The sequence below is a fragment of the Chelmon rostratus genome, chromosome 11 (assembly GCF_017976325.1).
Source record: "Chelmon rostratus isolate fCheRos1 chromosome 11, fCheRos1.pri, whole genome shotgun sequence".
NCBI classification, from domain to species: domain Eukaryota; kingdom Metazoa; phylum Chordata; class Actinopteri; order Chaetodontiformes; family Chaetodontidae; genus Chelmon; species Chelmon rostratus.
In genome coordinates, this window is record NC_055668.1 from 11,799,410 (window position 1) to 11,815,882 (window position 16,473).

The 16,473-nt window shown below is 41.1% G+C and overlaps 1 protein-coding gene across 1 annotated transcript in view; it reads left to right on the plus strand.

The window, feature by feature from the left end:
* Window positions 1-16,473, plus strand: part of khdrbs2 (KH domain containing, RNA binding, signal transduction associated 2) — a 56,881-nt gene that overhangs the window by 24,508 nt on the left and 15,900 nt on the right. Inside the window, exons 4-5 of the mRNA XM_041948013.1 lie at window positions 4,715-4,861; window positions 14,377-14,504. Coding sequence (XP_041803947.1) covers window positions 4,715-4,861; window positions 14,377-14,504 — 275 coding nt within the window. The remainder of the gene's footprint in view (window positions 1-4,714; window positions 4,862-14,376; window positions 14,505-16,473) is intronic.

The following is a 16,473-nucleotide window of genomic DNA, read 5'->3' on the forward strand; positions in this document are numbered from 1 at the left end:
AGCAAGAAAGCCTGCATTTTGAGGATGAGGGATGGATGCATGGGTCAAACAAACACAGGACTTTCACTCAGGAGGCCGCTGTTTGTGTCCTGGTTGAATTTGTTTTACGTAACTCAACCCAACTAAGTAGTGCTGGTGCCTAAACCTGCCCAAACTGTGACAGTTTCATGAAGTTAACCATGTGACGACAAAGGTCTGGCACACCTGTCGCTGGTCCTCTTCAACAGTCAAATATGTAGTTTTGGGACATGGTTGGTTGTTTTCAGTCTTTTAGATATGAGGACGTATTGAGGTGGACGCAATCATGACAAACATTATTGAAAATATTGCTGTCGATATGTCAGTGTTCACAGTGTTCACAACTTCTTTCAGCTGCCAGAAATCAGCTATTGCAAGCTTAAACAAATCGGTGCGGTTCTAGAGGTCATTTGTACATATTAAATTCAGCTCGGTTGAGAAAACAGTCTCACCTCAAGGTCATTAAGCAGCCCTGAATTTCATCTCTGAGGGATCAATAAAGGATTATCTTATTCTGGAGCTTTCAACCATATCACACTTAATCAGAAATGTCATTTTAATGAGTGAATAAGTTGAACAGAAGTGTGAGATTGAGGGTTCTTCACCTTGGAAACAGGAGACAAAGGGCCGCTCAGTAGCTGTTCTGGAGCTTTTTATCGTATCACACAACTTTTATCCCCAGCTGCCCAGTTTTAATGGAAACGTCGACTAAATTTCCATTTTTCTCTAAGCACAGAACTTCCCATCAATTGACTAAAAAATTGATGTTCAAAGTTAGTTCTTGGCCGTGTAAACAGCTTTTGTTTTGCTCATTTATACAAAAAAGGTGCAATTTGAACAAAAGGGAACTTCTGGGTGAAAAAGCTTGTGGATAAGTTAACTTAATAAAGCCCAACAATCTTCAATAACACTATGGCTTTGTAATTAGAAATTACTACCATGGATTTCCATTTAGGCCTAATTGCGTGGCTGAAAGTCTTCACTTTGACGAAGACTAAAGGCACTGAGACGTTTCTGTGCCGTCACATTTTTCATTGGGCTTTGGCCGCTGCGAGAGTTCATTTAAAGCTTTGGCTTCCTGCCACTAAGTCCATTCAGTTTACTTGTGTGCTGCATTAACTTGTCTTCAGAGTGTAAAATAAGGTAAAGAGAAGCTAAAACGTGAACGACAATAACTATGTGTAGAATAAAGGTTTATTTACATGCATGCAGTGCTCAGGCTGTGATACTGCACTGTGTAGTACAGCATGCAATATGACTTTTTATTATTTAATAAATCAATTACTGACATGGTGACAGAGATACGTGGTGTGTACTGTGTGCAACACAATAGATAATAACAGAGCACTAACAGCTGTCTCGAACCAAAGCCGGCTTTCAAACGACCAGATATAATGTTGGGTGTTTTCTCTTAGCAATATTGATCTTGTGTACAGTCTGACCATGTCTGAAGGACTCTGTGATGAGACTGACACCTAAAGGTCGTCACTGAAAGGCTGGCTGCCATTGGAGGCAGCTGGTCAGAAGGCAGTGTGGTGCAGACACATGCCAGAGTCCCATGCATCAGTCCAGCAGGAGGTTAACATCCCGGGTTTGGAAATTTAGCATTGGAGCGGCCCACCCAGTCTAATTACACCATGTGGTTAATGTTACACCATGTGCACAGATCTTAGCCTGGTTAACATGGTGCTGAGTCATAGAGCTGAAGCACAGTCCTCACCTCACCTCCCTGACTCTAGGCTGCTTAGCACAAACACTGCAAGACTGGAGAGAATTCTACTTCCGAGCTGCTGAAGTCCATATAGCTGTGCAAACATGCAATATCGATTGATTAAGCACACAGGCATACTGCAGCCATAGCTGATGTATAGCACTGCCTGTGCTGCAGCCTCGTGAAGTGTTGAAACAGCTCACACTATCATCTTGCTTGCACATTTTGATCTGACTCATACTGACCTGGACTTTCTGACAGTGAGTGTGAAGGCCTGTCGAACTTTTAGGAGTGATTTTTTAATTAAAGCTGATTCCTCCCAGAGGGTAGAGAGCGGCCCTGTGATGCAGGGACAGAAGTTTGAATGCCCAGATTGTCTGGGTGTGAGTGAGCTGTATGAGTTGCACTCTTGTTTCTCAGCCACCATCAGAGTTTCCTTGAGCAAAACACTCGACACCCAACTGTTGCAGTGCAGAATGAATGAATGAATGAATGCAGGTAAAAATAAAAAAGCTTCTTATCTGTGTTAATTTTGGCATGACTGGATAATCCCTACGTTGTTCAGTATGCAGCTGCTGCACCTGTAGCTGGTGCAAGTACGTCTCCTCTCCAGCTCTGACATCACTTCTAATTTGTTCAGTGCAGGATTGATTTTGTGATTTAACTGCTTCTTTTGAAACACAGTTAGGACGGGCCCCGAGCTATATTAGAGATCTTTTAAGTCTTTAAAGGTAGTGTGAAGCCTCCGGCAGGGCCCCTCTGGACCCGGGTTAAGACTTAAAGGTGATTGGGCTTTTCTTGCCATCAGACTTTAGAACATTTGCATTACAGCTTGTATTGACATCTTCTGTTTATTTTGGTGGCCTCTTGTGGAGCTCTTGCTTTAACTCAGTGGCCCCTGTCCAAACATTCACCTCTTTACATTCATCATGTTTTTCTTTTTTCTTTTCTTTTTTGTTTTGCATTCATGCTCTGGAGCTCTCTTGCTTTAAGCATTCATAAGTTTGCTTTCATTTCATTGTTGAAGCACTTGTGTTTGTACAGCTCCCAAAATGTGTTACGCAAAATATTATTCAGCAAATCAATAAATAAGAAATTTGCAAGTATATTGCATTCAAAATTTTTCTCCTTGTCATATTTAATCTTAAGACAATCGTAACAGTGATAAACTAAAACCATTAATCCATGCGACGTTCAACCTGTCAGAAACAAAGTTTTCAGCTGGAGTTGTTTCTTTTCCTTTCTTTTAATTTAGCAATCTTTATCATTAGTAGCTATTTTTATATTGACATTGTGTAATGGGAATAATCACCGGACTCTGCACTTCCCCTCAGCTCTTCAAAGCATTTTAGCTTTTAAGTCACTGTTTTGGTTTTGTGGCCCACAGCTTTGCTATTTTTATTCATCCTCACTGCTCTCATCAATTCACTGCGCGCTACCTGCTCTGCACTGAAGTTCAGACAAAGTTTGCAACTAGCTGGTGAACATAGTGGAGCATTTAGCCGCTAAAGAGCCAGATATTTCCCTCAGGAGTTAGCGGAAGCCAAAACAGAGCTGAAACGAGAGTGGATATTTGTCAGGTGGACAGAAACATGACTCCAGATAAATGCTCGTGTTGCTCCATATCTGCTGCATGTGCAGCTACGCGACAACAAGTTCACCAAGTTTTATAGTTTTAGTTTGAGGTGATGATATGTCAGTGCTGTGTTTACTTTGACTTTGACTTTGACAGCTTGTTCCGCTGCCTCCAAATGGTCAAAAAAATCAATTAATGCTGCTTTAACTGCTGCATGCACTTGTTTAGCACCATTTGTGCTGACTGCTATGGCATTTCTCATTAGAAAAAGAGAACCTGGAGACCTTACCAAACCTTTTGTCCCTCACTGTACCTGCTTGTCTCTCTCATGGTGACTCCTGCATCATTTCCCTCTCCTTTCTCTTCCGTCCCCCCAACAGACAGAATCTCTACAGCATGTCTTTTGTTTCATTATTCAAACTTGTCATACCCCACCTGTCCACTAGGAGTCCTCACCTGTCCCTCATCTGCTGATCAGTCCAGCCGGCAGCCACCAAATCACTTCACTTACTGATCATCAGGATGGCTTGAAGTACGCCATGTGTGGGTCACGAGCTGTCTCTGTCTCTTCATTTAAACATGTCCTGGTGCTGTTTTGGAGCACAGCCTGCAGACATTCTTCACAACAAATCAAAACATGCAACTTGTATTGGAAAAACATTCACTAACAGCCTCCCTGGTGCCAAAATCTATGACAGCGCTCTGTTATTTAGTCTGCTATTCTTGTTGTTTTTGCTGCAGTTGTCAGATGAGCAATAATCATTATCCAGAAGTTTTTCATTACACAACTGCGGAGAAGGCCACACATCACTCAGAGAGGTTTTTGTATGAGGTCCAGCTCTTCCAGGAGATGTGCTGATTGCTCAAGTGGCTCCTTGTCTTGAAACAAAGTCATAAATGTAACTATAGGTTATAAGCTGCCTGTCTAAGGACTGCTTATGATGAAAGGAGGAGAAAAAAGCTGGAGTTGTGTTTTACAGTCACACGAAAAGCTTGATATTAGAGCAGAAGTACTTCATATGGTGAAATTAAATGTAAATGTAAAATATTTTTAACCCAGTTGGCAGTGCACCCCGGGAGACGGCAATGTCTGTTAGTCCTGACTGAAATATCAGTTGGATGGAGCCATGAAGTTTGTCCAGGACTTTGGTTTATGACCAAACATGTGCAAAGCTAACAACATTCCTGCAGCTTCGGCTGTACTTTTATTGCTGCAAGAGTTTTGTCACACTGCAATGTGCAATATAAAGAAAACTTCCACTTCGACACCTCACTGGTACGTCTTTACTGGTTACAACGTTGTTCCAGTTCGCAAAATGAATACTAATAAACAACATGTAGGCCCATGCCAATCATCTGACGTCTCATTTATGGACACAAATCCTTCACTTGCCTTCTTTTTTCCACAGGAGGAAGAATTAAGGAAGAGCGGGGACGCCAAATACGCCCATCTGAGTAATGATCTTCACGTTTTAATTGAAGTCTTTGCTCCACCTGGGGAGGCCTATTCCCGCATGAGTCATGCCTTGGAGGAGATTAAAAAATTCCTAGTTCCAGTAAGTTTAACACTTCACCTTATTTTCTCCTCCTAATTTTCATTCCTGTGTCGTATATGAACTCCTGTCATTACTGCTGACTCGATCATTTCTCCACCAGGCCTATTAACACAAAGCAAACAGTTTCTAAGTTTACAGTATCCAGTATTATGTATGCAGGGTTTGTTTACATAAGGGTAAGATATAAGTGTGAAGTTTTTCTCTGCATTACAACGGCTATCCTACACTACATACTCTTACAAATGAAAAATAATGTATTCAGCAATTAAAGTGCGGTATGGAACAACTTGCAAGACTCCAGCAACTTATAGCCTCGAGAACTTAGCAATAATTAATGTGCATGCTGTGTACACTTGCTGAGTCTAAGCTGTAAATATTAATCAAGCTTTGCAAATGTGACAAGCCTAATAGAGGAGTTGTGCTGCATGAGTCTACTTCACAGAGTTCATGCTCCTTCCTATACCGAGCCAGTGCTCTTACAAGCATGTCTGCTCACTGGGCTGGATGATGCTACCGCATCTGCGCTGAGCGGGCCGTGCCCGTCCAAACACAAATTACTGAACATTGTCTGCCAAGAAAACAAGTCAACAAATAAAGGTTATTCATCTGTTCCTGGAGTTTTCTTATCGCTGGACATGTCTTCCATATCAGATTCTCTTTGTCTTCAAACTGTTGAAAAGTCCATAGGAGGTCTAGTAAAAGTGAATCATATTTGTTTCCCTGTTCGCAGACTGCTTCAGATTTATTCTAGCATTGGCAAAGTGAGAACAGAGGTTTGGCACAGTGTTGTCGCCGAAGTTATCCCGCCCTTGTTTCCACCCTTCAATGACTTCCTGCTATCCTCACATCAGCTGCTGAAGCCATGGCTCATTATCTGTTGGTGCGCTCAATTTGCATGAAAACTCAGGCCCTGACAGAACTGCTTGTACATGTTGCATGCTTTCAGAGCTCAAATTGGAGCTGACAACTGCCCATACAGTATGTAAAAACAAGTTTCGTGAGACTGATGGTGTAGATGACACACCACATGTACATTTTCTCAGAAATGTTCATTTGCTTCAGCGTCACATTGGTGCTCTGATGCTCTCCAGCGTGTTCTAGTAATAAAAAGGTCAGCTGGCTTCTCTCGCTCGTCTTAGATCAGCAGGGGCTTTGAGGGGGGTCACTGTAGAAACAGCAGTAAATGTGCTTTATTTCCACACACAGTCTTTCCAGGAATATAAATGTATTGCTGGCAGAGCCTCAGCTCTCGCTCTAATTGCAGTACCTTGAGAAAAGATGAGGTATTGTGTATTCTAAATTATTATGTGCAGACACATTTTCTAATTAGTGTACACACAGGATTGGCTGTAATACATTTCTTTTTAAATAGGCTAGACAGCAGTTTGAATCTTTTGTGAGAATCTGCCAGCAGAACTAATGCTGCAGGGTTACTGGGAAGGAACCAATTGAGTGAGATTTTGCTAAGTGACAAAAGGGCTGAAGTTCATTATTGTGCATGAGAATGCACCGTTTGCCATATTTGGGGATGTTCAAAACCAGTGATTGGCAGGTAGAAATGGACAATAAAACCCTCCAATGCTGCTTTATTATAAATGCCAATCCAACATCACATTAAGTTATATCTCACTCTCATTTATATAAACAGGACTTAGGATCAATTTTGATCTAAAGTATGACTTAAGCTGAAAGCCATGCATAAGCAACTTTTAATACAATGCTACTCTGAAGTGGAAATTATCTTATCTGTACGCAGACTTAAGTTATTTTCCTGCTGTTTATGTGGGACTATTGCAGTTTGGGACGCATCCAATCCTGTGGTGAATTTTGCATTAGCTTTACATGAACATAGTGATAAGAACAATCAATTAAAGGGGTGAAGAATTAGCAGGCATGCCAGGCCCCCCCTTCTGTTGCCTTAGTGCTGCAGTTATGACTATTCTTTTTTCCCTTGAAGTTTAAGGTTAGGTTTCTTTTTCATATTAGCCACCGTTCTTTCTGTCCCTCCTTGCTCGCTGTTTGACTTTGTTTGTCAACCCATGATTTATTCCACCAAATAATACGTGATGTTTTACCATCACTGTGATCTTGTCTTGCAAAGAGAAAACTCTTTTCTCTCTCTACTGCCCTTTGTGCTGGCATTATAGAAGGGGAAATCACAAGGCAGGTGCTGTTGATTTAAGATGACTGGAAATATATAGATCACAGGTGTGTATGTTAAAAATAGGATTCCTAGAAGCTGTTTAAGTTTTTTTTATTATGCATCTCCTATGAATTAAAAGTAACTGTTGGAAATGATGTTAAGATTAAGCTCAAGTATAAATCTAAGGACATTTTTATGGATGAGGCCTCTGTTCTTCTGTTCCTAAATTCAACTTGAATGTCAATAAAAACACAAGATCACAACCATACCATCTATTATATAGCAGAAGCTCACTGCTTCAGGGATCTTATGGTTTTGCAAATAAACTGCACATAATGTAACACAACAGGCATCTGTCAGTATCCACGGTGACAGATGTTCCCTGCCTCTGGTGGAAACTGGCAACTGCATCCTGCTGCTTACCTTTTTTTTATTGCTGCAAGACTGCGTTGTCAGAGTGGGACTTCAAGTGAATTGCTAATGGGGATCGGTTTGGTTAAAAATATGCAGCATGGGCTTGTTAAAATTGTTAATCTTACTTTTTCCAACAGCCAGACTAATATATATTTGTGTATTCGATTGAAATTAAAGGGGAAGTCCACCAATTTTACACATCAAAATCTGTTTGCAGGTCTTGGAGAGTACTTATGTGGAACAGAGCTGTGTAATGTCTGTCAAATTCCTCAAGTGACTCAGTCACTTGAGTCAGTGTCAGTTGGGGCTGAAGTTTGATGAAACAAAAGATTAAACATAGTATGATGATGGCTGTGTCTTTAAAGCTGCAAGAGTTATATCAAATGCTTGGTACCAAAATGATGCTACTTCAAAAATCTGAGGTTCAGCATGTCAAGTGACTGTTAAACTATTTCATTTATTTATTTTTGCATTTTTTATGCAAAAATAAATAGTAATATATTAATAATAATAATAATAAATGAATACAGTCAACTTTGTCTACTAAGTTGTGATGTTGTCATGTGTAGTTGCATTTCTTGACAGTTTCTACAGCAAATCCTGTGTTTCCATCTCAAATAGAAAAAAATCTGTGGTGGTTTAAACTGTCCACCCTGAGTGTGACAGTGTTCTAGGAGAGCAATTCTAAAGTGACAGGCTGCTCATTTAATGTACGAGACCTCAGTTTGTTGTCAGCTCAGCATGCAAAAGATATAAGAAAACATAGCAAAGATAAGTTTTCCCAGTAGGAAAGATGGACTGAATTTACAATCCTGCAACAAACATGGCTGATTCGAGCCAGCTGGTGTGCAATACTATTGCCTCTCTCTGCTGGCCCTCCAGGAAAGCTCCCACTGCTCCAGTGGCCAGGCCACCCCTGCTGGTTGGACATTATGCTTCAGTAACCAAACTAAACTCAGAGTGATGTAGCAGGCAGGGCCACAGAGAAGTCTCCCACAATGCCACATGTGTAGTTAAGTGGCTTACACTGTTGGTCGCTGCTGAAATTTAAGTTTGTACCAGAGGATGTGAGCTGAGGCGAGTGACTTCACTTGTACTCCTCTTGTCTGTCTTAGAACACAAAACCCAAATGTGCTTCATTTTCTACAAAAAATAATTTTAATGTGGCTCCATCCCAAGATTAATGTCTTACCCACAGACAATATAAACCACGGACATTTCAACCATCTCTGTGACATCAGCCACAAGTTTCTGTCACTGTGAAGCTCGGTGACATCGCCTTCTCCTCCAAACTCCTAGCTAATCCAAAAATGAGCAAACAGGTGGAGCCTGGGTGAAGCTGAGGCTGAATGAAGCCTGGTTGCTGAAACCCAGCCGTGCCCACAATTGCACATAACTTAAAGTTCAGTTGTAGAGAGTTATATAAGAATTTGTCCAGTTTTCACGAATGGGGAAATTAGCTATAGAGACCAAAACCATTTTCTGTACTAGACTGTAAACATTCTGCTGTAAAGGTGGGCATTTTAATATGGGGGTCTATGGAGAGTAACTCGCTTTTGGAGCCAGCCTCAAGTGGCTATTTGAGGAACAGCAGCACATCCACGTTGGCCTAATTTTCAGCCCAGGAGGTTGTAGCTTGGTCTTACCCCAGTAATCTGACAAAACCTTCTCACTAAGCTCACATCTACAAACAGGAGAAGTGAATATACATTCCCACCTTCTGATATGATTATGAAATGGTTGCTAAATTATATTAAAAAATCACATGAACAAGCTGGCTGACCATTTCCTGTTAGTTTTCACATACATAGGTATTCATTCAGTTCTGAGCAGAAGAAGCTTGTCTCAGTGGAAGCCCTCAGATCTGCCGTGAAGCGAAATCTGACTGCAGAAATGCCGTCAGTGCTGTCAGCTCAGAGTCGTGCACCCTGGAAAAGAGAAAAATTAGTGCACCACTGTGTATATGCAGGCTGAGGGTGAGAGGCACTGGAGAAGGACAGGCGATCCTGCTCTCAGCTGGATGAGCTCGTGGCCTTCATCTCGGGCCAAACCGCGGTGGGGAGCATTTTGGCACAGAGAGGCTGACACAGATGCTTGAACAAGACGTGATAGTAATTTGTTTTTGCATAAAGTCAAATGTAAAGTCAAACTAAAATAAGCGTCCTATTAAAACTGACTCAGGCCTACTTGAATTTTATCTATTTGATCCATACGATCCTAAAACATGAGCCTGAGCACCAACAGTGAAGTCTGGCCTCACTGCAGAGGCAAGCACTTATGCACATTCATCTGCTTTATTATCCTCAGCAAAGATCCCGACCGTTCAGGTGTTCTTAACAATGCAGGGTCAATTTTGCTTTGAAAATGTGGTGCGCAATTTGTGCCGAGTGAACTTTGAAAGAACCCATCATGTGAAAGATTCTAATGCATTTTTTTTTTTTTTACTGTGCATTAGTAGTAGATCTTGTTCTCTAATAGCAGACAATATATAGATAAATGCAAATTCCATCATACTATGGACCACTTATGCTTTGCTGCAATCAGGACCTGGATAGTAGCACTGATTCCTCTCTGTATTTAACACAAAGGCGTAGTCATGAAGCAGCACGATGAAGTCCAGAAAGTGAAGATTAATAAATCTCAGCTTCTGGTATCAAATACAGAATCAAGTCCAGATCGACACCCAACTGAGCACCTTGGTTAAGACCTGAAATGAGCAGCTCATGCTTCAAAAACATACAGACACACAGTGCAAAATGTAACAAACATCATATCGAGATGCAGATTACCAGCTGCTGCAGCTGTGCGGCTGCCTCTGTGCCTTTGCACTAACTGGCCTGATGTGCTTTGGGAGGATGACAGCAGCTTTCAGGAGGTTGTTATGCACGGCGGCGCGCACCATGAGGAAACTTCTTCACTTGAGAAAATATTTTTTTGACACTGATCCAAAAAAAGAAAACAATAGGAAACCACTCCATGAAGTGTAAAGTGGTGCATGTAAAAATATTCAGGATGACGTTTAGGATCAAATTTACCATTGGTCTCATTGCAAACTACATCCTTAATTCGACTTTCATGAAGTCAAACCCTGATTGTCCGAGGGTGCTGTTTCTGCAGTATGAGTGCGTGTTCGTAACACCGTCTGTCCTTGAGGTTGAATTGTACACCTGCTGCGTGCATGATGTATCATACTTCAGCTCATCCAGCGCTGTGGACATGACGCTTTGTGAGAGCTTTTTCAGGAATATCTTGTTCTCCTGAAATGAGAGGGTTACCTTGTGAGGCAGCAGGACTCATTAAACTATCTGTGGCATCAGGTCAATGAGAGGCTGGCGAGGTATAGGTGCCTTAAGTCCTTTGCATCAGCTGATCCAACACGAGATACATTTCAACTCGTGTTTTGTTTGCTCTTGGTAATGGCGATCGGTTCTTTTGCATCGCTGTGTGCCATAAATCTGCTCAGTTTCCTGATGTTACCACTGAGCTCTCATCTCTGCCTTCGAAAGAAGCCAAAGCATCTCTTCACTTACATCCATCTTACGCTTGATAATAAGTGATAATACATCACATTATGTAGATGTATTGTCTTTGGTTGTTTATTTCTTCAATAACAATTCTTTCCTGTTGGAGAAAATGTGTTTAAAATGTGTTTTAATGTGTTCGTCACAAGAAGCTTCAAGGTCTCAGGGGAGATCTGGCTTAACATCTCTTTTAATTAAAGATCAAATCCACCGAGATTTATTGTCCAAAACTTTTCGAATTTTTATGTATATTTTTTGCCAGAAACACATCTAAGGACATTGAAGCAGCTCTTTCATAAATGGTCCTGTAGCCAACAGACTCGTATCACTGAAGTGTAAGAGGAAATCGGTCAGCACAGAGCCAATACAGAGACGTGTGGCAGCCACGCTTCATGTGCTCACCCCTTAAAGTCTCTGTGAAGGGCATCATGCACAAGGTCATGCATGGTCAGAATTAATCTCAGTGAGCAAACAGTCTGACCTGAGGATCCTCAGCATGGTTTATCTCTGTGTTCTCATGTTAACGCCTCTGTCAACAGTCGACTTTTACAAGCTCTGGCATATTTGTTGTGCTTTGGATAAGCTGCCAGCTTTCAAATTAAAAGCTGTGCCAGTCCCCTTCAAACCAGCACAGCACTGTGGGCCTTATTAATTCATTAACAAGGGAAGCACATGTGTGCTGTGTGTCAAATGTTTTAGAAATCAACCATGAGGATGTTTTTTTTCCTCCTTCAGTGGCAGGTGGGTGTCACAATCTGTTCATCATACGCTCCCTGCATGACACACGTCCCGTTACTGTAAATGAAGAGCTGTGACAACGTGACATCCCTGCTCCTGTTTTTAGAGTGGTGGTCTCTGAGGAAATGATGCAGTTTGGTGATACATGTACAAGGTGGGCAAATATGCAGGTCTTGGGGTGTTGGAGGTGGACTGGTGGTTGAGATGCATAACACGTACACCGACTCTGATCAGCATGTGCCGGGTTCTGTTCCTGCTGGGGACCTTTGTTGCATGTCGTTTCTCCTCTCTCTCCCATCATTTCCTGTCACAAATCTACAGTCCGCATTTGAATAAAGACAAAATGCCCTCAAAATACTTGAGAAGATATTCAGTATTCAACACGTTCAGTGCGTACATGTGCGCAAATGCTGTATGTAGCCATTTTATTACATTTACATGAGGATATCAAAATATATCTGGTCATAAACACAATGAACCATTACACATGTATGATAAGTATCTTAATAAATGGTTTAATATCCAAAAATCTAATGTTTACATGTCATCTAGTCACATCAAGATCTTAAAGATTCCCTCCAGGCACGTTTTATGATGTAATGGTCCCACATTTAAATGAATCTGCTTGAAATGATTTGTGTCTGATCATTTTTTTCACCAAAAAATTAACTAGTCAGAAATTCTAAACAACAGCATCTATGAATATGCCGAGTTTAAAGGTGCCCTGAGGAGTTTACTTACAATGTTTGTGTTCGCTCGCCGAGACACATTGCGTGCGTCCTCGAGGTTTAAACAAACATGTTGAGTGCATTTTCATTTTACTGGCTCGCAGTCATCTTCCTCACCACCACAAGCAAAACGGAGACCCACACAAAAAACATTAATTCACGGCGTTAACATTTGTCAAAACCTCCACTGGGAACCTGTAGCCGTCTCCTACTTCACTGAACAGTCGGATCTCAGTTAACGTCTGCTGGAGGCTTCAAGTTTCCACATCACACCTGTGTGAGCTGGACCATGATTGGCCACTTAACAGTTCAGCTGTCAGATAATCACCTTAAACTCAGATCCAACTTTCCCTCTTCAGCAGAGCGATTTGAACAGACATCAATCTGCACAATGACGCAAAAACACACAACTGAAGAAGAAAAAAACAATTAGCAAAAAAACAGCTTGAGTGAAGGAGGAGATATTGTGGTAAAAGTGGTGGAAAATGCTAAAAACGAACATTTTTCACCACTTTTGCAACATTACTGAGCTTGAAAGTTAAACACAAAGTGTTTCACTTTTTTGAAAGCGACACAATTAATTAAATTTCACGTTAGGATTTTGTTAAGCCTATAATTGCATTCAGAGTCAAAACAATGCAGAACACGGAGTGGGCTACTCTGCTGCGATATCCTCATGACTTGGTGTGGCGTAGGTGGGCTTATAGATGTAACATAATGGAAATACACAGAGCAGCATGAAAAGAATGTCTAAAAAAAATAAAAGGTGACACTTATTCATCAGAGTATTAGATTACACCATGAGTGAGCTGTGAGCTAACTCGCTCAGAGCCTGCACACCCATTAGCGTCCTGTCCTCTTATCAATGCACTGGACTCATGAATCAGCGTGCAGTTAATTTACTGTTTGGACTCGAGCTCACAAAGATGTCATTCACTCCATGTTATAAAGAATATAAAGGGTTTAAGAGGAATGATTAATGCAGACTTGGAGAAATTATCTCACATATCTGGAAACTCCACATGCAAACTAGCCTTTATTTCTTGATCAATTTCATGTATTTCTGGATGATGTAAAGTGCTTTTTTTAGGGCTTTCTCGGTCTCCTTTCAGTTTGTGACACCCATTCGTACAGTCAGAAACGCAAAACAAAAGTTGCAAAATGTGGCTGTCAAAAACATTGGCAAGGGAAGACATTGGTTGCTGCCTGCATTGCTTTGTCGCTGTTACAAAAACATTTCGCCCGAGGTACCAAATCTTGTGGGCTTTGCTTATGTGTCTCTGAGAAATAAGCCTGTTTATCTGTCAGCAATGACAAGATAATGAATACCGCTTTGTCCACTCCCTTGTCTGCTGTGTAATGATCCGTATCATGTTTGATAACGGGTTGAGAAAAATGGTTCCGAATCGCAGGATAACGACATTCCACACAAAGTTGTCGAAACTGTCAATTACAGGCAGTGTGTGTGCGGGGAAAATTAGGAATGTTTTTCTGTTGCTTTAAAGTGAGAAGAAGTGGTTTTTTGATTTAATTTCCCTTTCATGTCCTTCTCAACATACAGGTTTGTGAAATTATTTGGATTTTTTATTTTTTTGTGGCTTCCAGACATCCAAAAGTCAAATTTTCACACCAGTTCTGCAAACCCCTCAACAGAAAAACAGCTTTCCCACCTTTGCTCTGCTTTAATCATACTGCTAAAAATGAATCCACGGCTCTTGAGGAGTGTTTATTGTCTTTTCCTGCATTTCTAATCTCTCCACTGCACTTCGTGTCCAAGCAAACCCAAAAGAAATCATTCTTCATTGGGTATTCAACGCTCATCAGCGCCATGTGTCTCCCTGTGCGTGTCAAGATAATTTTTATTTGATGACATTTTGCTGCTGTTGCGAGCATCTGTTGCAGTCAAAAGACAAATGTCCTTGTTTTTGTTTTTTTTTTTTATGTGAGACATGCTGTATTTTGTTCCCACAGGACTACAATGACGAGATCAGACAGGAGCAACTCCGAGAGCTCTCCCTGCTGAACGGCTCCGACGAGTCGAGCAGAGGGAGGAGCGTGCAAGGGAGGAGCGCTCGACCGGCCACCACAATGTCCACGAGGTGACAAACTAATTAAGTGTTGAAAAAAAAGGAGCTTTAAGGGTTATGCAACTGATTAGTTATTATGGAATATGTGCTTACAGGCCACATAATGGTGAAATCTTAAAAAATTACTCTCTATACTGTGCAGTTTACATACTCAACATTCAAACTAGTCCCCTCCTCACCTGTAGGAATGCTACATTTGTTGTAATAGATAAGCTGGTACTTTAGCGAGCTAATGAAGCTATCTGCCAGCACCTGCCTGTCCAACAGAAAACAGACCAGATCATAGGTAATAATGAGATGGATTACTTGTGTGTGAGTCCATACATTAATTATCAGGAAAAAAAGCTGCACATTCATTAGGTTGGGAAACTGGCGAAAAATTCAAAAATCATCAAAAATTGGTCAAGATAAACCGAATGACATCATCAGGCTTATTTTCTCTCCTGATGACTTCAGGAAGCTCCTTTTAACACTGCTTTTATTCTGCCAGTCATTTTCTTTAGAAGTTCACAAGTAACAGCTGTGGTGACGGCAGTTTGTGTAGATGCTTTTATTTTGACGTGATGCAGAATCTTCATGGAAAAATATGACAATTAGTATGATCGACAGTTTTATTTTCAATAATCGCAATAAAGATACGCAACAACAAATGTATTAAATTGAATTATGATACTGTTCATAATACTATATACACAAATCTAAATATTCAAACTCAAATCCACTGATAAAATCAAACATCACACGACTGACGTGTGCTCTTATTTTGAGATGTCCTCCTGGTTGTTAATGTTGACTATTTCTATAAAAAAGGTTGAGAAGAAATGGAAAAAAGAGCCACAGAATACATTCAACTGCTGTCACAGTCAGAGTAGTATTCCTTGTGATGAGTAAACTAATCTTCATGTGTCAAACCAGCGGAGTGCCCCTTTAATTCAGTTACGCAATCACCCAAAAGCCGTTTTTATTCACAGTGATAGAAATAGTAATTTTACACATTTCGGGATCATCTGAAAGTTAGTGTGCAGTGTTGTGAATGCCAAGTACGTATTTTAATAATAAAAAAGGAAGTACCCACCTTCATGGTGAATTTTCAGATTAATTGGGTTCACTGGGAAGCATTTCAATATTTCATATGAACCTGTTCTTAGTTCTCTTCCTCAGGCTAATAGTTTTAAACAGTATTTCCTTTTCCCCAGTTATGTCTTCTTGATAAATCAAATAGTAGTTGTTTTCCATGTACCATAGCTCAAGGGGATTTCAGGACGTAGGCAGGACCAGCTCGAGAAAAACTTAATGTTACATTGCATTTGATTGGTTTAGTCACGCGTGCAGCTGCTCGTGTGAAAAGCCTGCCTCCCTCCGTCTCCTTCTAAGTTCATTTTTGGAGAAAAAATGTCCGTAATCTACCTGAGCGGCAGCGGTCCCTCAGGAGTAAGCAGGTACAGTTCGCCATGACAGCCTGGCCTAATTCAGGCAGCACATGTAGATGAGCTAAATCCAGCAGCAACATGGGACGCCCCCAATTTAAAGTCACCACCAGCACTCCCCTGCCCAGATTTTCTCCTTATGGCGCACCGATAAGCGATTATTGTAAATCTCCATGAAAAATATGCACCAGTAATTCCCCTTTGAGTGTCTGTATTTTTGGATCACAATGAGCTGCTACCTAGTGAAGGATGTGCCAGAGGAAGAAAGGGTATCCTAGCCCACCTACATCATGCTGCTGTTAAAATGTGAAGTTAGCAGACAATAGACGGCTTTGTGGTGCTAAATCCACCCTTCAATCCCTGTGGTGTTCCTGTGGCTCTGCTACTGGACAGTCACTGCTTCCTAAAAGGAACAATCCACATTCAATTCCTCATGCCTGCCCAAGTCCTTTGGCCTTTAATTTCTCTCTGTACACTATACAGTACCTGTCTGATTACGAGTACATCCACAACCTGGGTGTCTTTGGCAGCTCCGGGCAGATGCAGATGTGTTT